The sequence below is a fragment of the Candoia aspera genome, chromosome 1, assembly GCF_035149785.1.
Source record: "Candoia aspera isolate rCanAsp1 chromosome 1, rCanAsp1.hap2, whole genome shotgun sequence".
NCBI lineage: Eukaryota > Metazoa > Chordata > Lepidosauria > Squamata > Boidae > Candoia > Candoia aspera.
The window spans coordinates 273900947-273924671 of record NC_086153.1 but is presented as its reverse complement, the minus strand read 5'-3'; the positions used below and the strand labels follow the sequence as shown (position 1 = coordinate 273924671).

The window sequence follows — 23725 nt, the reverse complement described above, 5'->3', positions numbered from 1 at the left end:
GATGGCACCATTCACAATCTCTTATGTTGCTGTATCAATGCGCAGAGTATGGGAAGCAAACAAGGAGAACTTGAAATCCTAATACAGGAGGACAATTATGATGTTACAGGTGTCACTGAAATTTGACAGGATTACACACACTGGAACATAGCCATGAAATGCTACAATTTTTCAAAAGGGATAGACTCAAGAGAAAACAAGGAGTGTTGTACATATAGAAAACATACATGTAGATAAATTCACAAATCAGAACATGGAAATCCTATTGAGACTATTTGGATGAGAATAAAAGGAGAGAAAAACAAAAGTGCTAACATCACAGGAATTTATTATAGACAGCCAAGACTGGCAGAACGTATGGACGAGTCCTTTCTGAGTCAGATGACCAAACACACGAAGTGGCACACAACAGTAATAATGGGAGATTTCAACTGTCCTGACTCATCTGAAAATCTAACCTGGTTAGATGTTAGAGGTCCAACAAATTCATGTTCTCTCTTGCTGACAACTTCATTTATTAGAAGGAAGAAAGGTCTGCTATCCAGGATCTAACTTTTACCAACAGGAAGGAATTGACTGAAGACATGAAAGGGTTGAGCACCCTAAGAAAAAGTGTTATCTTGAGTTTGTGTTATCAAGGGGAGGAGGAATAGAGAAGACTCAAACCTGTACACTGGATTTCTGAGGAGTGGATGTTGATGAACTTCAATGATCTGTCAGATCAAATTACTTTAAATCCTGAAAATGTCCAGGATGAATGAGAAATCCTGCAAAATAAAATTCTAAATGTAGACAATTCCAATTAGAAAAAAAAATGGGGATGTCTGAAGGGACCAATGTGAATATACAGAGAGCTTTCTAAAAATGCTAAAAAATAAAAGGTGCATATTATAAGATAATAATGGAAGGACAGACATAAGCAATGAAGGACATGAGACAGTTGCCAGAAACTGTAGGGCTGAAACACAGAATGAAATGAGGCTTATAAGGAGTGTCCAAAATAACAAAAAGGCTTTTTAAGTATATCAGAAACCAAAGGAAAGAGCAAGAGCTGAGAGTCTGTTGTGAGGAGAAAGGGCTCAATTGGTAACAGGAGACAGTGAGAAGACAAAGCATCTTATCACTTGTTTTGGTGATGGACTGATCTAGTACCAGGCTGTTTGTTTGTGACTGTCCCAGAAATGGCTTTTGAATGTGATTAAAAACTTGTACAGAGGAGGAACAGATCACATTTCTTATTGACCAGATGGAAGGATCAGAACCAGTGGATTGAAATTACAGTGAAGATTTAAGTTAGATATCAGGAAGAATTTCCTGATGGTAAGAACTGTCAATCAGGGGAACAGGTTGCTTCATGAAATGGTATGTTCCTCTTCACTGCAGGTCTTCAAACAGAGACAGAATAACCACCTGCCTGAAATGTTAATCTGATTAGTAGAAATATTTTTTTTAAAAAAAAATTGCCCCCAAAGTCTTTCCGGAGGCAGGCTTCTCATAAATGTTGTCAGGCAAATATTGGAGATCCTGCAGTGCAGTATTTTGTAAGCTATATAGGAATGCCACCACACATGCATGAAAGGCCCTTATAAGAATATACTTGGATTCCTGAATTCCAGCTTAAGAGTTGAGATAAACTAGGGTGTTTTCTTTTAAATTAGTTGTTTAACCAGAAAAGGGAAAACACCCACTCCTCAGACAAACATATAAATGCATTTTACATAACCTCCCTTTATGATCTACCTCATAAGCCCTTAAAAATCAATGGAAGGTTGTTTTGAAACCCTTTTCTGATTGCTCACCATTTATATTATATACTACTTATGTATAATACAGACATGGCCAAAAGTATTGGTACCCTCCAAAGTGTCCCAATTTGCTGTGAAATAAGTTGAGACTGATACAAGTAAATGACATCTACGGCTTCTGGTGGGAACGTGGCGGTCTGAACAGCTGTGCTCGTGGGCTCCACAAGCAGAACTGACAATGCGTCCATTTTCGGGCTCAGGTAGGTTTTTCCTGAAGCCCAGGAGCATTTTTTCTGCAGAGAGAAAAACACTCGGAATTACCCCATCTGTCCTTGGGAAGGCTGCTTGCAGCCAGAAAATCGCAAATGGCGTTCACGATCGGCTGGTAAGTGCAGCCATGCTGTAGCCTTAAAGGGACATTAAGACCAGCCACCCCATTTCTAAATCACCCAATTTATTTTTATTTCAAGTTTATGTACCCTAAGAGAGGCTTTCTACAGCAAGGAGAAACACACTGTCTTGGTGCTTATTGTTGTTTTTGTGATTAATTTCTTTTTAAAAAATTCTTTTTAAGTTTTGGATTTTGCTTTCCATCCAAATATTAAGGAAGATTGAGAGTACGTAATCATCTCCCTGTTATTGTTTTTGTACTAAATTTGAAGATTTTAGCATTTTCCTACACATTGAATCTGCTATTTTGAACTTTCATCTTTCTGTTGCTACTTTCCCTGGGGAACTGCTTGTTATAATATGTTCACTTCTGTAAACACATTTCAGAATTTTTCTATTATCTTCCACTTTCGCTGGTTAAGTACCTAAGGGGTGCCATAATCTACTGCATGAGACATGGAGGATTTCAAGCACACTTGCTCAGATTTTCATCATGACTTTAAACAGATCCTTTCTGATTCCTGTCAAGTTTTTATGCAAGGCATTCAGGACATTGTGGAAAATATGTGGTCTAAAATTTGTCATCTGGTTGGGGATGTCATGGAAGAAACTGAAGAGCTTAACAACAACAGAAATGTTTATTCTAATAGTAAGATCAGGGCTTCTGTTGAAACGCTGGATGAAGATCGGATAGTCAAGTTGAAGAAATTAAAGGGACAGATCGAATTGCAAACCATAGGTGAAATTGAATTGTTGATGGAGTGTTATGGAAAAGAAGGGGTTATTATGTATGGGAGACTTTCTGTTGAGAAGTCAGAGTTCTTACAGGGGCAGTTGGGCTGTCTGATTTATGAAAAATGCTCTATGTGTATTGTGGGGATATGTAAATGCTTTGGTTTATTTTGAAGTGGGGTAAGGGCTTAAGAATATTTACCTGGACTGTTTCTAGGGCTGGTTTGACCATTCATCTTTAATGATTTGGATTAAGATTAATAAGGTATAATAATAGATGCTTCATTTTAGGCTTAATGTGATTAAGATTATTATAATTGTTGTATTATTAATTATAGTGGCAGGCAATTTATATGCTTTTTAGTTTGATTTTTATTATAGCAGTCAGAAATGTATAGAATAGTAGTAGGAAGGAAATAAATAAATAAATGTTATCTTTGGGGGAAGTTGATTAGGATATTAGGACCCATGTCCCTCCTGGATGGTGAAGGCAGCTCTGGAAGTGACATGTGGCTGGGTCCAGGCGATGGTCAATACATCCTTGAGGGAGGGGGTGTTTCCAACTGCCTTTAAGGAGGCGCTGGTACAACCCCTCCTCAAGAAGCCATTGCTGGACCCTACTGTACTGGATAATTTTCGTCCAGTCTCCCACTTCCCCTTTCTGGGGAAGGTGGTTAAGAAAGTGGTGGCATTACAACTTCAGAGGGTTCTGGAGGAAACGGATTATCTGGACTCCTTTCAGTCAGGTTTCAGGCCCGGATATGGGACGGAAATGGCATTGGTCGCACTTATGGATGATCTTTGGCGGGAACGGGATGTGGGTAATGCATCCATCCTTGCTCTTCTTGACCTCTCAGCAGCTTTTGACACCATTGACCATGGTATCCTTTTGGGTCAGCTCAGGGAGTTGGGGGTGGGCAGTGTGGTTCACCTTCCTCCAGGGCCGGTCCCAATTGGTGGTGATAGGGAGTGAGAGATCCATATCGTTCCAATTTTAGTATATGTGCTGCCAAAGCGAGCACAGGGAATGAGAGATCTGACCCTCGACCCCTCCTTTGTGGGATGCTGCAGGGATCGGTTCTCTCTCCTCTCCTATACAACATCTACATGAAACTGCTGGGTGAGATCATCCGTCACCATGGGATGAGGTATCATCAGTATGCTGACGATACTCAATTGTATATCTCCATCCCAGGTGAGGTAAGTGATGCCGTAGCTGTCCTTTCCAGGTGCCTGGGGGCTGTAGGGGTCTGGATGAGGAACAACAGGCTTCGGCTGAACCCTGGTAAGACAGAGTGGCTATGGGTTAAGGGCTCTGCCATATCCAGGACTTTGTCATCTTTGGTTCTGGATGGGGTTGCACTGCCTCAGACAGACCCGGTGCGTAACTTGGGGGTCCTCATGGACTCACGGCTCCTGCTTGAAGAGCAGGTGGTAGCCGTGGCCGGAAGGGCCTTTGCACAGCATCGTGTTGTGCACCAGTCACGCCCTTTCCTGGATCGGGAGGCCCTTCAGACAGTCACTCATGCCCTTGTTATCTCCCATATAGACTACTGCAATGCACTCTACATGGGGCTACCCTTGAAGAATATCCGGAAGCTTCAGCTGGTCCAGAATGTGGCCGTGTGGGCTATTTTTGGTGCCCCAAGATTGGCACATATAACAGCTTTGCTTCGCGAGCTGCACTGGATACCAGTTTGCTTCCGGGTCCAATTCAAGGTGTTGGTTATGACCTTTAAAGCCCTACATGGTATGGGACCAGGTTACCTGAGGGACCGTCTCATCCCCTTAACATCGACACGCCCTAGCCGGTCATGCAGAGAGGGCATGCTGCGAATCCCACCGGTTAGGGAATTCCACCTGGCGGGGTCCAGGAGGCATGCCTTCTCTGCAGTGGCACCCGCCCTGTGGAACATTCTGCCCCTGGAGGTAAGGCAGGCCCCCTCACTCCTGGCCTTCCAGAAGAACTTGAAAACCTGGTTCTGCCGCCTTGTTTGGGGTGGGAGAGGTAATAGTTCATCTTGGGGGTGGCTAGCACGACAGATCTTTTCCACCAAATAAGAATGTTGCCCCTTGGGTTTGGTATTTATCTTATTCTTATTTATTGGTTTATTTATAGTAATTTATATTTTATGATTTTACTTCTGGTTTTATTGTAAACTGCCCAGAGTCCCCCTTTCTTGGGGGAGATGAGCGGTAATAGAAGTCTGGGGAATATGAATATCTATCTATCTATCTATCTATCTTTAAAAGACATATATAGATATAGATATATCTTCTTTTTCTTTTAATATAAGGGGATGGAGCAACTTTATTTAGTGATTTTTATAATGTGACAATGGAATTATTTATAGAAATAATGTGATTTTGGTTTAATACAGAGTAAGGGATTGAGTATGGAAAATTTGTTGTATATCCTTGCTATTAAAAGTCAGAAGTCACCTCTTCTTGTAATTTAAAAAAAAAAATTCTCTTGTGTTTTCACTTTTTTAGTTTTTTTTCTTTTTGTATTTTTTAGTTTTGTAGATTTTATCTTTGTCTTAAATCTAATAAAATTCTTATAAAAAAAAGTAAATGACATCTATCTTTATTCTTTATTCCATAGTCCATAAAGCAGACACTTTACTTTCGATGTATGACTTAACATACTCTTGTAAATAATAAAACAAATGAAAATGGCATGTAGATAATTTAAGTCCCTGTCTCTCCACTGACACATTAAGTTCTCAAAACCTAAAATATTACCTATTTTAATTTTCTTACCCAAGAAACATTTTGCATAATTTACAAATTTCATTTTTAAAGTATTGCATCTTAGAGTTAATTCATGAGCAAACAGTGAGATTCAGTAAGAATAAGTAGTAACAAATTAGAAAATGTGCAGCTCAAATTTTAACTGTTTCATATTATCTCCATTTTTCCATCACACTGCATATACTTTTGTGTTCTTTAAGCTTAGTCCCTTGTAGACTTATGTATGCTTTCTATAGTGGTAAGTTATGAAAAAAGACACTTGGAATTCCTGATGTCATCTTAAAAATATATAGCATTGCCTTGTTTTATGATTGTTCTAAACCAGCAATGCACAATGTTTGTGCAGATGGAGAGAAATTATCATATTACAGCATTGATTTCTATAAAATTGTAATTTATTTTCTTCAGCTAAACAGCTGGAAAGAGGAAGGCTAACAAGGATATGTTAAGACTTGCTCAGAGCAGCATTTATAGATATAATTTAGACTTAGTGATGCAAAAGATCCACTGTCTTAGAGAAGCTAAGAATCTAAATTTGATTTTGCTTCTGTTTCTAGAAGTGAGTTTCAATTAAAATATTTTGGCTTCTTATTTAATAATGAATAAACAAAGTATCTAGTATACAATACAGTGTAATGGTAAATTAAACAGCTCTCAAGGTATAGTTGGTAAATCTGAGTCAGCATAATTCTTAGTCATTTTGAATTCTTACCAAGTTAAAGTGTTCTAAATGACATTAAAAATTATGTACTCAAATATTTTTTTTCTTGTGCTGGTAATAAGATGAGACAGTTTCTCAAAATAATCAGGTTGGATCCAGTATCTCTCTGCTTCTATAAAGTAGTAGTATAATAGAGTTGACTTGCTTTTTAAAAACACTTCAGTACTTCTTTTGCAAATCTTAACAATTATATAGAGGGAAAGCACCGAAGTAGGGCATTTATATTTTCTTCTATACTTATCTGGTGCATACTGCCTTCTGTAATAGCTTCGTATCAGGTACTATTCAAAAGTTTGGTCCTTTTAAGGACCACATGTAAATCACTCCACTTATATTCATTCCATATTTGAAAGATCTGTAGCTCTCTCTTAGCTAGGCTGCTTATTTATAAAATGCAAACCTTACAATACTTTCACTCTTCATGACTAAGTTATAGCATATATTAAGACATATATAATTTAAGTAAAACACATTGTGATTTTACTGAAATTTCAGTTTCTTCACAGCCCATATGTCCTGAGATGTTCTTGCCGTACAAAGAAAACTAGAACTGCTCTAATTTATTCATTTAGCAAACATCACACAGATAATCAGTTTAATTATAACCAAAGCTTACTGAACTTAGTTAGCCTTTGTTATAAGAAAAATGAAACTATATACCAAGATTTTTCCTTTGTTTATGTCATATGGACCTCTCCCACTACTTAAAAATCACAAGTCTTTAGAGAATTTGTTGATTCAATAATAAAATGATAATTGTAAGAGCTTCATTAGCCTTAATAGATTTGACATATTATGATTTGAACATGACTAACAGTTGTCTTGTTTTCGGCTAATATTCACAATAGTGTTAATATGATTTAGGGGAACGTAGTAAGATTTAACAATGTTAATATGTCATTGAACTACATATAAAAAATGAAAAGCTTTTAAATTCTCTTACTTGGAGTGTAGGAAAAAAGATAGTTCTTTGTGATTGGAAAGAAATCACCATTCCATCGTAATATCTTGGATGGAAGAAATGTGTTCACTCCCATTCTTTGAATTAGTCTTTCATCAACAAAATTGAAAGACTGATCAATATTATACTATGTGGACCAGGTGTAATTTGCTGTTAAAAACTCTTACATATTAATTCCTTTTTGGGGTGGGGGGAGAGGGGATATTGGGATTTGTTGTGGTTTGGAGTTTCCCTCCATTTTTAAATACTTTTTGTTTTGTATTGTGGTTTTTGTCTGGCTTAGAGAAATAACTTGAAGTTTTTGTTCTGCGTGAGGATAATTTGAAACAGAACTAGGAATATTAGTACTTGAAAGATTAGAAAAGTGAGAAATCTGAATATTCACATTTCAGGAAAACTGGACCTATAGATTTCAAGAGAAGTAAAATGTTGAATCTTTAGTCCAAACTGTCCAAAGCTTTTGTTTGAAAAAAGTGAGAATGGAAAAGAAAAGAAGACACACATTCTTATCTAACTCATTATGGCAATTTATAAAACCATATTTAAATGGGTTTCATAATCTGGCAATAAAATCAAAGGAGTAGCAATACAGGAATAATTAACATATTTCAAATGATTCAGCAACATTAAAACCCAGTTAGTTTGCAAGTATCAATTCACAGAATGAGTAACAGAAACATGCCATAAGTTGAAACCACTTGAATCCAAAGAGAAAATAGAAGTCAGAAGTTAGGTAAGCATTAAAGGTAAGAACAATCAGGGTAAAAAAAACTAACATTGGATCAAATTCTTGTCACAGTCATATATAGATAAACTGTCCTAACAGTCAGGAACCACGCTGAGACAAGGAATAGGTCTCTAGTGCTTTATTATTGCTACATTAGACAGAAAATCCTAACAAACTGAAGAAGCATGGGAAAAACCCAGATAGATAAACCCCAAAGTTAAGGCGGGTCTGATCTGTGTCTCTTTGAATGGCTGCTCAACTCCTCAGTACTACGCATGCGTTTTCCCCTCTGGACAGGGGCCCCCTCCTGCTCACCATCAGTACTCATGACATAAACCAACCTGTAAATTAATTTCTAGGACCAATACAATAATACTTGTCGATTTCAGCTTGATCACTTTTGATTATGCCAAACTATTTAAATACATACTATTCCTGAAAATTAAAGTAAAATTAAGCTTAACATTTCATTTTTGCTCTGTTGTTACCCAAAGCTTAATTTCTGTAATATTCAACACCCTAGAATAATTAATTATATAGGAGATATTTCAGTTCCATAAGTCAACTTCTTTACAATCTCAGTTTTCATTTGGAAAAAGCTAATTCCTGGCCCTTATAGGGAAGTCTTCATATATTTGCTAACTAGGAACAGTGCTTCTGATTTTTTGTGAAGATGTTGAGAAGCCCAAAGATTCTCCTTCTCTGAAGTCCACACAGATAAAATTGGAACATGACTTTCATGTCAAGCTAAACTTTGGAACAGGCAGATTAAAAACAGAACTTTGACAGTGAAAGCAGATCAGTATTTAATTAATCTTCCTTCTTTTGTAATGGCGAAACTATAGCATTCCATCCCAGCAAAAGCTGTATGTTTCTTGAATGTCTGCCTGTTGGACTACAGCTCAAAGTAATAGAATGAAACAGGTGATAAACTTGTTCACCATTACAGTTCTGCAGAGCATAAAAAATAGATTTTCCATTATTCACTGGTCTAAAAATAAGACTTAGTCAATTATAATTGAATCATAAACCTTAAATAAGGCTGCAGTTCTAAACAATCTTATTTTAAAAGTTAACATTATAAAAATCAATGGTCCTTACTTCAGGAAAAATGTGCTTGGAATAGGAGCACTGTTCAGAATGTACAGTTATTTTGTTGCAGAAATCAAACACGTCAGTGTATCTTATACTCTTAGTTGGTGGGATCTGAGCAGCAGGATGTTGACTTGCCAGGCACTATAATCTCTAGATTAGCAATACTAGTTTGCACAGAACAGAGTTGAGTAGGTTTGGGTTAAAACTTGACTTTGGTTGCACTTGTGGCATACAGGACAAAACGACTAGCACTCTGCATAGGAAATGGAGAATGTGGAAATGTGGAAATGGAGAATATTAGGAAATGTTGTATGTGGTACATTACAACTAAGATTGGTAACCTACTGGACTATACATCTTCTTGATCTTACTAAAAAAGTATGTGAAAGTCTCAATCTTACTAAACAAAATAACTGAAATAACCAAAGCCATGAGGAGGTCAACAATTATAAGTTCCTCTAGTGATAACCATGGCATTTGGAAGATTGCAACTTGGTAAGTAAGAGAAATAGATGGTGGAGAGGAAAGGAGAAGAGAGAGATGGAGAATGTCAGGCTTCACCCAGACTGGAAGACTAGAAGGTTGAGATTCAAGCACACAGCTCTTTGATGTGCTAGTTTTATTATAGACACAAAAGCCATAATCAAAGTAGAAAATGAGCAATTGCCAACTATAAACCACTCTCTCTCACACACAAACATATTGCACTATACCATTGTGCTACTAATGTGTTATTGTTGTCCATTACTATTTATACTTATTCTATTGGTTTTTCAATCTTGTGTTTGCTCTCCAGAGTAGCAATTGCAAGATGGGCAGCTACATAAATTGATGTATGCATCTGTGTGTGTATGTATGTATGTGTATGTATATGTATGTATATATGTTCCCCCCCCCCCTCAACAGATTAAGAGCTCTCAGTTTCTCTGCAGGAGATGCAACAGGCATCTGTGCACTGTTATGGTAACAAACCTGTCTGATCTCAGATGCTTTGCACCTGATTTTTGTTTTCCTAGCCCTCATTGAGAATGTATTGAATAGTAGTTGCAAATTAAGAATTAGCTATATTTCCTTTCTTTATTTTTATTTTATGTCATTAATTTCTATGGCTTATTATTTTTACTCTCTTTTCTGCAAAATACTTCTTAGGCTAAGGATGCTGTGTGTGAATTAAGGACATGCAATATTTGTTGATTCAGGAACCAAGCATTGCAGAAAACTCTGGAGTACCCTCTTTCCCTCCAGTCCATGCTGATCCTCTTCCCAGGCCAAGTCATTCCAGGAGCATTTCCAGAAGTAAATCCTCTAAACTGGAAGTACTTCAATATATGATTTACCTTCAGAACCTACTGAACTGCCTCAATTACTGAGGTTCTGGTTTGGAGGATTTACTTCTGCAAACCAAACAGTCCCCAGAACAGTACGGTCTGAGAGGAGGGTCAGCATGGAATATTCTGAAACATCTCTGGAATGTTCTGTTCCCACATTAATCACTTTTGCAATCTCTAATAATATTATGTAAACATGCCAGTCTTACTGTGTCCCTTCTAATTCAACCTAACAATATTTTCCCTCTAGCTTGCTTGCTGCTGCTCTTCATACAATTCAATGCAGAAAATCTCAAATACGAAAAACAATTCCTTATTATTATACATCATTATTAAATCTATCTATACATATCTCAGACAGAAATAAGCTCTTCTGATGCACCATTTAGATTAATTTAAATTAAGATTGTGTTTTAAAAGTACACTTAGTCTCTGAAGCCTACTTACACATAAAATATTAATTTTTAAATATGAATCTTGAATAAATTATAACAATATTCTCACAACATACTTTAGTTTTATATGGTCTATCATTTTTAGTTATCCATATTTTGAAGCTATTGCTTGTGATTTTTGAAATCAAAGCTCATTTCTTTGTACAAAAGTGTTAAAATATTTTCCAAATATAACATCAGTTCACTTTTATAATATAGCTTGCCTTTTAAAAATTTCTTAAACTCAAAGCTTCATATTTGATTATTTACACATTTTTGTTACAGCACACTCTTATCTACCAGGTTCAACAGCATGGTCTAATGGCCAATGGTTTTAATTCACTTTGGCAACCTTCAAGGATATCTTTAATGCGTGTTTCAGGCAAACAGAAAAGCATCTAGATGTAAAAGCAGGTCAAGAAGAAGTCCCTTGGTACCGATCAAAGTATTTTTGAAAGTAGGAAACCTCCTGTCACTTGAATATTTATTAATCCTTTAAATTCATCAACTTTGCGGGGTTTGTTTTTTGACATATTATGCAGTAATTCATTATTTATGATTTTACTGAATTTTAAATTGTTTTTATTGTTTTATTAATAATATAATAATTATATTATTTATGATTTTATTGAATTTTAAATTGTTTTTACTGTGAACCGCCCAGGGTCCCCCATGTCGGGGAAATGGGCGGTGATAAAAATATGATAGATAAATAAATAATAATCAGAAAGCCTTTTCTTCCAAAATGAAGCATTAGCTTTCTGTTCAGTTTAATTAAATAAAATATTGATTTACGAGTTTACATATGCAAATTAATAGACTACACACACACACACACACACACACTTTATTGGTGATACTTTACATGTTATTTTGTGTAGTTAATTCTTTCTTAAACACTTGACCCAAAAAACTACTTCAGGCTCATTATGATACCAAATATTGGATTATTTTAACTCAATCCCACAGTTTTAGGCTTTCAACAAGTAACTAGGAAGTGCTAAATCAGATCGAGAGAACCGCAAGCGGAAGAAAATAGACAGAGCTGCTTTCCTATTTAGCCCTGTCTTCCTTCCCAGAGGCCTCTGAAAAACCCAACAGCCTGCTGAGCTCTTGCTGGCAGAACAAAAATGAGAAAGACATCCCCCCTGCAATTTTTAGAGGGAATTTAAAACTAGTTGAAATGGGTTACATGCTGGTTTGCGAACATTTCAGGGAGCCAGGAAGATCCAAATTTCCTGTCACACATTTCTGACCAGCCACACAATTTGCATTTTTTCTTCTTCTTATAACAGTATTAAATTTTGCAACACTGGGAGAAGGAAAAGAAAAAAAAAATCAGCTGAAGGATCAAAGGAGAGTGGGAGAACATTACTGCTATCAGTGTGATGCCACAGAATTACTACGTACAAACAATAAGCAAAACTTTCTTCCAGGTCCTATTTTTGCCAAGTTTTCCCCAAACAATAATATGAACTATACATTGGTTAATTCCACATTTCAAAATTTGTGATATAGTATTCCAAATAATGAAAACACAGAAAAAATTCCATATATCCTTGTGGCAGGTTGAAGCGCCTGGCTGAAGGAAAGTGGTTGGGTCTGTGCCAAGGTCATCTTTTCTTTTCTTTTTTAAAGGAAGGCAGATGACCCAGTGCTAGACCACAAGCACATAGGCAAAGAAAGGAGAATGCTGGAAGGTATTAGCAGTATATGTCCTGGATATAGGATAAAAAAACAGTCAGGAAAAGTAGAGAAAGGGTTTTTTTGTTATAGCAGGTACTGTAGGACATGCTGCTGGAGAGGACGTCACCTGGTAAATGAGGGGTGGAGCCTGCAAGTCCAGAGATTCTGACCCTGAGACAAGAAGGAAGACTGGGAAGAAAACCCTGGAGCAGCTTGTGAACACATGGAGAGACCAGGAGAACTGTGTCATGTTTGAAGAGTTTCAGATAGCGAACAGTGGAACTGCAGGAGTTAAAGGCTTTGTTTGGCAGCAAGATGGCCAGGAGAACTCGCAGGCATTCTATTATCAGCCATTGGATAAGGAAGGAAAAAAGAAGCCAAAATACAGCACAAGCGAAAATAAGGGAAAGACAGTTTAGAGGTTGTGAATTAAAGAGTGTGTGTGTGTTTGTGTGTACTGTTCTGTACTTACTAGGTTTTGAAATTATATTTTCACTTGTATATATTAGCTCACACTACTATATTAGTATAATTATCTTAGTGTTTAGAATAAACTCCCTCATTTAAGTGCTGTCCGTGTGTGTCTGTATCAGCTCCTATCCTGACTTACCCTCTGACAATATTTTAAAATACATACAAAAATCATATTAAATCTACTTATAATTTACAAAAATATTTTAAATATCCTGCTTGTTAAAAAATATGGATAATAAAAAAGGTTCAAACATATGCAACAATGGAATGGAATGAAATGAATTCAAAATTGGAAAAATACAAAGTTGAGAGAAACTCAACCGACATACAGACCCTTCCTTACTTTATGTATGTAGGACACCTTATGGAACAATTTGCATTATTATTTCATGACTAATAATATTTGATAAAAACAAAATGAACTAGTTTATATCTGTGCAAATCTGCTGCAATGTGCTTTACACTAAGATTGGGAAAAATTACATTGGAACATAAGGGAGGGTGAACACAGCACCTATTATAACTCATTGAAGGAGTTGTGCCTGCTTTAATAAATCACACTTTCATGTGTTCTAAACTACCACTTCCCAATCAAGTCTAAAATACCTATGCATTTTTTATATATATATAAAAATACTGCTAACCAGTGCAAAGTTGAGGGATCATTTCTAGTCATAATTTAACGTATTGGCTCTAACCTTATCTAACATTCTATCACAGATCTAATGGATCACCTCTCCTGGTTCAGAACTGTCCAGACAGCAAGAACTGCAGAAAAGCCCATTGTCAAAAGCCTGCCTTCTTTGCTTATGCAGGCCAACTCCTGCACTGCTCTCCAGCTATGGAATTTCTCTCAGAAATTGCATTTGGCTCCCACACTCTCATGGCTTAGAAAACATGTAGAGAGACGTCTCTTCCACAAAGCTTCTAATTGTTAATTTATTTTTCTATTGATTTTAGTAATATTAATTTATGTTTATTATTTTATTTTTGTTGTACTTCGTTAGTTGCCCTGAGTACTCACAAATAAATAAGTCAATTAAACCCTTGGCCACTGTAAACATCTGCTGTTTTGTCTAGGTTGCCAGAACAGGAGCCAGCCTATTGTCTGGATTAAACTGCAATTTCTGGCATATCATCCATCACCTAGAGTACAAGTACACAAATAAAATATACGGTAAGTATATGCAAGAATACATGCAGTAAACTGATATAAATTTCCTTCAAACTAAAAAAACTACATAACATCACAATATGCTTTAGGTTCTGCAGGCAGCTGAGCATCACATCAAGCATCCAGGTCATTCCACCCATGCCTTTCGCCTCCCTGGTCCCTCACAACTACTTGTAAATTTACCTCCTTCTCTGTTCCAGCCTATTTAAAGCAGGAAATTAGCAAAATGCTCTGTTCAGAGTTCAGATCAGGTGTTACTTTATGAGAAGTGTTTCTGAACCTTTTAAACTCAAAATAGCACTGTTGTGAGGGTGAAATAATTCTGGAACAGCATTGGCATACTTCCAGTAAGGTTGAAACAACTGATTTCAAATTCAAAATTAATCGAAGCATAAGCACATTTCATATTCAAAACTTTTAGTCATTCTTAAAGGCAAAACTGCATTTCATGTTTGTTCATTCTCCGTACACATTCAGAATGAAATGTTTTTGTTTTTAATGAGTCTTAACACAACTCCTGATTCAAATTTGCCCTCAAATTATATTAATCCTATAAATCTCTGTAGCACTAGTGAGTCTTGTTTCTTCCCTTTGGCATCAATGATATGTATGCCAGGTTTCCTATTCAAACACGTGGGTTGAATAAGAAGTGATGCTTCCACTGCTATAAATTTAGTTTAAATAAGGATATTTTAATAAATGGAATAGGAAAATATTCCAATGTAATGCAATGAGCTCTTTTGCTACCTGTATTTACTTCACATAATCATTACCATTCCTTATACATTTCTGTCAATGATGAACAAATTTCTTAAAGCTATCACAAAAGTACTCCACATTGTCTCTTCAACCAGGTCCTGACAGGACTATCTAATTCCACCTCGTGAGTCAAACAGATGCCCACAAAAATATTCTTTCAACCTTGGGAAAAGATGGAAGTCACATGGCACCAAATCTGGACGGTATGGCAGATGAGGTAAGATGGTGAGATCCAACTTCACAACTGACTCTTGGGTGGCTTGCGTGATGGGAGGCTTAGTGTTATCATGCTGCAACAAAACTTCCTTCTTGTGCTTCTGAACTCTGCTTGATTGTTGTTTCAAGGTTTTGAGTGTTGCAGTGTAACATTCTTGTTGATAGTGGTGCCAGGTTCAAGGAACTCCATGTAAATAATACTACTTGCATCCCAAAAAAGTGCAACCACAAGTTTTCCTGGCAAAACCTGGGTTTTAATTTTTTTATTTCAGATGAAGCTTTGTAATGATATTCCATGGAATGATGCTTCCTCATAATGATAAATCCATGTTTGGTCAGCGGTCACCTTGCTGTTTCTTTTATCTTCGTTCTCAATGATAACAACTGATGATAAATTTCAGTCCTGAATCCTCTATCTCTGTCATTAGGATGCAAGGAACCCATGGTGCACAAACCTCCTGATATAGAACAACATCAATAAAGTGACCTACACGTTCTTGTGAAATGCCAAGCTTGATAGCAATTTCTCTTTGAGTAACCTGCCACCTGTCCTTAACCAATTCATCACTCTTTCTTATGTGATATTAGTTGGTTGCTATCATAGCTCATTCACCCATTCTTGATCACACAAATCAGCTTTTCTCTGATATTTTTTTGGCTTGGCAATGCACAGTACTCATGTCAACAGTCATCACCATAAACAACCTGCATTTGGCAGTGAATTTCAAATGGAGGGATTCCTTCAGCTGTCAAAAAATCAATCATAGTGCACTGCTTAAAGCACAGTGATGTGTACTCAATGCAGGCCTCCATTTCATGAACAACAGCAATACAACCTTTTCTCACAGCAATTCCCCACCAACTGAAATGAAAGTGTAGATGCTAAAGAACAAATCAGAGCTTCTGGTGCATCAGTACTGCCATCTGTTGCCAAGTTACAACATTGGAGGCACTATTCAACCCTCATATGAAACAAACATTACAAAAATCTATAGCTATTTCTCATCAGTAGTATAACAATTAGTGAAGAGTAACATCTTATTTACCATCATGAGCCAATAAATCACAGAAAATTGTATCACATATATGTAGAAAAGCAAACAGGTACTTATTTGAAAGTAGTAGTGCTTCTCAGAGTAATATTATCAAAGGGACTTTGGCCAGAAAAATCTCCCACCAAATGTCACACTATTATTTTGCCAATGGACGTACTGTTTATTGCCTTACTTACTTACTTACTTAATAAGTCACTGGTTTATACTTCAATTCAGTTATGAAGTGACTACGCAGCCTTAAGCAAATCATTTCCAATATGCTTTTGCCTCCTTCCCCGTGTGCAATACTGACAAAATGCAACCTTATTGAGTTCTATTACTGATTTCTGAAATGGATTAGATATATTTTGAACCCCTACTAGAGAATATCAGCTTCCTGTGAATGGAACAATGTTCACAAGAAATCCCACTGACAAAAAAGAAATGAGATGATTTTGCCTATACCTTTTCCCTTCTAGAATAGTGAAGAGCCTAAAGCATCAAGGAAGGTAGTGTTGGAAGGTGCAGGAGGAACAGACAAATATTACTTCTACAACAGGAAGCTCATATTAGATAAGAGTCCCTTGCATAAACTAGCAAGTGACTTAGAAACCAAGCTTATACCAATTACTCACATCGTATAGAAATTAAGAAAGTCAGCTGATTTAACTTCTTTATTCCATTTATGAATTTGCAAATAAAGCAAATTTTACTGAGATATATACTCATAACCATTTAAACAAACATTATCAACTATTTCAAAAAAATTACACCATAATCCTAGTGGACTGACCAATCTAATATTGGCAGGCAACTTCTAATCTTCTTAGGAAACAGCTATCCAAAAGAAACCAAGCCACTATGGCTTTTCCAGTGATGCCACCTTAAATTTAGGGTTAGATCAGGCTAGATCAATATTAAAGCAAAGGATCTTAGATATAGAAGGCCAAACAGAAATAGCTTTTTCTTATAATTGTAAAGAACCAAATTTTAGCACCTAAACCAGCTTCATATTTATATCATATTACAGTTCCTAAATTCAAGAGAGCCTTATCTTTAGCTCGATTTAATGTTCTCCTCACAGCTGTTTTGGGACGGAGATACAGGAAAACCCCTTATGAAACCTAATATTGCCCCTGTGACATGGGTGCCACAGAAACCACAGCCCATATTCGTTTGTATTGCCAGTTCTACAGGGACATTCACCATCAGTTGATTACCCCATTTTACTTAAATTTCCAGGGCACTCCAGTAATTTTTATTTGCATTATTTGTTAGACAACCAGGATAAATCTATCTCTTTAAAAGTAGCAAAATTCTGCTACATTATGTGCAAGCTACATAATGGTTCCACAAATGGTTGCCAACAGTTATTGATGTCAGGGGTTAACTTTGCTTTGTTCCTTTCACTGAATGTATTTTTATTGGTCAATGACCAAAATAAAATTTCTGTCTGTCTAACTGAATTAGTATTTATAAACAATTATCAAATCTTTTTATACCATCAAACTTATCATTCTCCCATCAAGTTGTTTGACTCAGCAATACAGTACTTTTAAAAGACACTGTTTTTTACTGCTGACAATCAACTTTTGGAAACTGCATATTAAAATATGTACAGCACAGAACAGCCTTTCATAAGAAACTTGAGTGCTTAAGACATAAAGGTTCTCAGTTTCAGCTAAATAATCTTTATTAAACAATGTCATACTATTACTGATCTCACAGTTAACAGGACACAATACCTTTAATAGTCATGTTTTGGTGTAGTTTCTCCTGCAAATGGGGGGAGGGGGAATCTCATTTCCTCTCAGATACAGACATGCACACACATAAACATACAGAGTCTTATCTCCTACCCATTGACATACAGATAGCATCAATCAGCTAATCAGTTGGGAAGGAGGGTGAACAGCAGACTGATGCTGAAACAGCTGAGGACAACACAAATTAGTCAACTCTCTCTCTCTTCCCAGCACTACACATTTACACTATAGGAAGGGGAGAGCCTAATCAACTACAGAGCATGAAATGGGGGAGGGAGGACGAGTTTTGTAGACTATGCAGAAAATGGCCAAATGCCATAAGCATTCTCTGTATATAACTAGTAGCTTTGAGTGCAATAAATAATTGCTATGAAGAAGGATTCAAATTGTCAATTTGCTACATGTAAATTGCTAACACACAAGTTATTTAAAGGGACTGTACTCTTATTTAAAAAAGAAAGAAAATGCTTGAAAACTTATTAAAGACAGAATATACATATTTAGTTATTACATGATAATTTGGGTATCTGAGTATGCACCTTCCCTTTATCATATTTGTGTTTTAACATCATCTTTATGACACATGCCTAGACACATAAAGACCTCATTAAAGTGATTTTGCCTCACTTTATTTATGTTGAGGAATAGCAGGTGCTCAACCCAGAAATGAGAATACTATCTTAATAAAATATACTACAATACTATTGAAAACTCATGGAATTTTATATTTTTAAATTATAATGCTACATTTCTTCAATCAATCCAGTACTGCAGAATTCAAAAACACAGAACATCATTATACATACTGTAGAATTAGCACTTTAAGCACTTAAAATGGGCAAGGGAATGGAACAACTCCCTTTTGAGGAAAAGCTATAAATGTTGCAGCCCAAATACAGCAGTCTTAATGAAGGAGGTCATGATATAAATCTACATGTATTATGGCAGCACTTAGCCAACCCTGGATGAACTCATCCAAGGCTAGCTTAATGCTGCCACATGCTGAGCCCAACATTTCTTAGTTATAATCATTTAAGAAATTTTGCAGCATAATGACAAACTAATAAGCTTGGAATATACAGGTTAATACACCCTGTTCTTTGAAAAGTAGATTAAAACTAAATACTCAAGAGTCATAGTTTACATTCTACACTTAAGGTAAGACTGAGTGTTATTATTAAATGATAAATAGACATTTTATCTTAACAGAAAAATATGTTTGCCAATGGGAGTTCTTAATATTTGTGAAATGGGCCTGTCAAATATTATTAATAATATAGGTGTAAAATTTATAAAAGGAACTCCTATCATGAATTATTTCAGGAAATAATGCTGTCTATTTTCCTCTACAGGAAAGCAATTTATTCTTCTATGCTCTGTAAAAATGAAATTAAATTATACTTTTTTGTTACTGTACCCTATTACCACAAAAGTGGCAAACAAACAAACAAACCACCCCACAATGGAGAGCCTGATAAAGCTAAATCTAGAATTCTGAACTTCATGTGCCCCACTTTTCAGGATCTAAGGCTAAATTCCTTCTACTCAGTACCTAATACAGAAATGGAGGTTAAGAAAACACTGACAAAAATATATATAATCAATTACTACATTGATATCAATAATTTGAAAAATGCAACTTGAGAATTTGCAGTGTATTTGGCTACAAAATTATGACCTTGTCAGATTACTCTACTGAGCAAGAAACAATACTAAACACTATTCTCTTATTTGAAATTATCATTGTCAAAATCTCAGTATACCTATAATATTGTAAGATCAGTGACATTTGCAATTATCCAGCTGTACCTTGATATTACCGGAGATAATGTATATAAAATACATTTAAGACTTGCTATAAAAGAACCAATTATTCTTTCTTTAGTCTCAAAAGTCATATAAAAAAACATTAACTATTAAACTAGCAGAGGAAGGTAGTGTGGTATAGCGATTAAGGCAACATTTCCTAAACTTGGCAATTTACAGGTGTGTGGCTTTCAAATCTCAAAATTCTACTGCCAGCATGGCCATTTATGAGAATTCTGGGAGTTGAAATCCACACACTTGGAAGTTGCCAAGGTTGGGAAACACTGGCTTAAGGAATCAGACTGGTACTAGGAAGACCCAGGTTCTAGTCTATCCTCAGACATGGAACCTCCCTGGGTGACTTTGGGCCAGTCAATCTCTGTCCCTCCAATTTATCTCACAGGGTTGTTGTCAGGAAAAGTGGTTGGAGGGAGTGCTCTGTATGATGCCTTGAGCTTCTGTATGAAAGGCAGGATATAAATCTAATGAATGAATAAGTAATCCTAAGCTCCAAAAATGAAATTTGAAATATGTACAATAAAGATTTCACATTTATCTTCTCTTCTCCAATATGTCTATATAGTTTCTGTAAATAAACTTGCCTCCAAAGACATAGGTGGAAAAGTGTATATAGAAAAAAAAAATCTAGAAATTTGATTTTTGTTTCTTGACAATTTCTCTCTGCCATACTTATGTCTATGCATACAGGCAGCTGTTTATGGTATATGTTTCTTTCCCATCAGCAGCTTTCATAGTTTTATATTCTACATTCTACTGTAGTAAAGAAAAAGGAAGAAAAAAACTACCCTAACGATTACATTTTATTAGCAGCTACTGAACAATACCGATGAATATCAGAAACTGGTAGTTTCAGTACTAAGGAAAGAGAACAGTGCATCATCAGGCACAGGGATTTCCCCCTGTCACATTCAGGCTCAGGAAGGTTCCAATTAGCCATTCATAGACAGACCATAGACTTCCTCAAAATCTGGGACAGCCAAGCATGCAATACACCAACACAAAACACTCTTTTTAAGAGAGTCATTATGGTTTAATACCTAGGCTAAATAAATACATTTCCAATTTCTCTCCTTCAGCTATTTTATCTTTCACTCAACTATTTTATCATCTCTCACTTTTCAGTAAAAAAAATTCAAGTCTCATTGTCCAGTTTGGGAAAATGTGTTTGAAGTGCAGAAGAAACAATTCTCTTCAGGAAAAGAATTCCACATCTCCAATTTAATTTATTTAATAACTGAGCCCTTTAGCTTACCACTCAAAAGTCAAAACACCCCAAAATGGAAAAGAGAAGGAAAAGTAAAAGCTTTGTTCTATAACTCACCACAGAGATTCGCTATCTTCTTAGCCAAGCAAAGGCAGGTCTGCCATCTAAAATCAGCATCAACAGGCAACCAGCAATATTTCAGCAACTGAAGAACACCTCCACTCCCAACCCCTCCTGCTGAAGGGTACCCCTACTAGAAGCATTCCTCCTCATCTCTGCTTACCTTCTCCTACCAAAGTAAGCAAACAAATGGTAGTTCAAAGATATTTATCAGCCTTTTCCTTGTGGCTGGCAGACAAAACCATTGCCCAGAGGGGCAAGCAAAGGAACAGATATGACTGCTCCTTGAATGGGCTGGGAAGTAACCCAAGAAGCAACAATGAGAAGGAACAGTTACTGTACAGTCTCTCCTCACTCATCCTTCCTCTCCTAAGGGACCAGTTAGGCTCAGCCCCAACTATTATCCAGTCCAGTACAAGTATAACAGATACAAAAGGAAATGTTCTTTATTACCATCTCTTCTGTTGAATCGCCCAGGCAAGGAACACTGGTAAGAAGCAGCCACTTACAGACTTGCTCACATGCTATCTCTGAGGAGATGTTATCAGCTATTTCTACCATATTGCTTGGGGAGAGGATAAGGCAGCAGCTCGTTGTAGCCTTCTCAGCTACTTTCTCCCAGCTTGGGCAGGTGTTCCTTGAATTGGCTGTTCCTTCCACTCATTTGTATCTTCCTCCAGGTGGTGCAGCTGGAAGGACTGAGCACACTGGGCCCAATCCCAACTGCCGTGCCACCTAAAGGGAATGTGGAGGCGTCAGTAACTGTTCCTGGTTACTCCGCTGCAGGCTTGAGGGAGGAAAGGTGGAGGAGGCTACAAGGAGCAGCGGCTGCTGTTTCTCCCTGTCCCTCCCAGCAGCGTAGCTGGGAACGTGGGCCCACCACGGGCAGGTTGCCGAGGGCTTCCACCCAAGGCTCGCGATCGTCCCTTCCCCCACAATCCTTCCTCTCTCCACGCTTCAATCGCTCGCGGCTTTCCCCCGGAGTGGGAAGAACGGAAGGACAGATTCTCCGAAGTGCCTCCACTGAAAGCGGCCCAGGTGCAGCGGTTCCCTCTCCGCTCCCCTCCGCCAGGATCGGGATGCCGATCTCGGAATCCTCCCGGGCTCGGAACGAGGAACGGATCACGCCTCCCGCTCCGGTCCGTCCAGCCAGGTACTTTTCCGGAGCCCCCCGATTGTCCCTTCGCGCCCGAGTCAAAGCCGGCATCTCCGGGGCCACCCTCCTCCTCCCCTCTCTCCCCCGGGTTATTTACGGGCCAGTCCCCAGCGGGAGCGGCGAACTCGAGGCTGCGGCACTGAACAGCCTCCCGCCCGCATGCGGCAACAAGAGCAGCGCCCAATCCCACCACCGCTACGGTCGCCCGCAAGGCAGCTTTCCCCGCGCTGCCCGTTGTTCACCTCAGCCGGCGACGGCACGACGCTGCGAGCCCAGCCCGAGCTCCGAGGGATCTGGGAGAAAGGAGCAGACAAGCGGCGCTCGGGGTCCCGGTGCAGTGACGGCGGGGCCACGGAGGAGAAAGGTGGCAGCAGCGTCGGCGGCGCGGCGCCCGCGGCGGGGACACCCAGCATGGAACGGCCTGGCGGAGAGCCCCGACCCCTGGCCACCTCTGCCCCGCTTCCCGGTCGCGGTTCGTTACCTGTGAGAACCCCGACGCGGATTTGGTGGTCGTGGTTCGTTAAAATCATCCCCTCCGACGCCATGTTTCCCAGCGCAGCCACCGCACTGACAGGGAGGCGGGTGGGGGGAGTTGGGGGGAGAAGGAGCGCGAGAGCGAGGAAGGGGGAGGAGGGGAGTGGGAAAACGGGCGAGGTGGAGCAAGCGAGGAGGGGTGGAGCCAGTCTCGAAAGAGGCGGTCCTGGGGGCGCGCGCGGTTAGGCCGAACTGCACTGAGGGGGCGGGCCAGGAATTGGAGAAAGGCGGAGCCTAGAAAGGTCAGACGAACCAGAGCCGTCCAAGGAGGAGCCAAACACAACGCGGGCGAGATTTTAGCGAAAAGAGGATTCCTTAAGCGCTGCGTTCAGTCAAGAGCAATCGAATGCTGAAAACTGCTTAGGTACTGGTTTGTTTTATTCTGCTTCTGCTCTTCTCCTTAGATCCGATTGGGTTATGAGAATTGCTGGGGAGGTCCTGCTGTAGTGGTGCGGAGGGAATACGAAGTTGATGGGTGTTTTATTTTTTGCGCAGAAAAGACACGAATTTCGCCTGTCGGCAGATGCCCAGTAGCTGTTTCCGTATTCATGAAACAGCCAGACTGTTTGGAGAGATCACGTCCTGCCTTAGCTGGAATATGCCAGGATTCTATTGCTTGCACTTACACCGCACCGACACATGCATCAGTCACCATTTTTACATCCACACGTAATTGACTGCATCGGGAAGCACTGGCATATACCACACTGCATTCATACGTGCAAGCTGCTGCCTGCACCTTCTGCGATTGACGGTTACCCGGTTCTTCTGCAAACAGGTTGCACTTATTCACATTACACCCACGTTTACTGCTCTATATTGCATGCCTGGCATATACACCCCACGGAATCTCTTGGTATGGCAAGGCATAGGCAGTGCAATGGAAGA

The 23725-nt window shown here is 38.3% G+C and overlaps 1 protein-coding gene across 12 annotated transcripts in view; it reads right to left on the bottom strand.

Moving 5' to 3' along the window:
- The window catches only part of GPHN (gephyrin), a 276493-nt gene extending 253532 nt beyond the window's left edge, over window positions 1–22961 (bottom strand). For 4 of the 12 annotated variants that reach the window (XM_063289769.1, XM_063289768.1, XM_063289770.1 and 1 more), the window contains exon 1: window positions 22785–22959. In XM_063289769.1, coding sequence (XP_063145839.1) covers window positions 22785–22848 — 64 coding nt within the window. In that variant the 5' untranslated portion in view covers window positions 22849–22959. Of the gene's footprint in view, window positions 1–21600; window positions 21690–22784 lie in introns of those variants that run through there. The other 8 variants (XM_063289767.1, XM_063289773.1, XM_063289772.1 and 5 more) reach the window with 3 other exon arrangements.
- Between the last annotated feature and the right edge of the window lie 764 nt (window positions 22962–23725).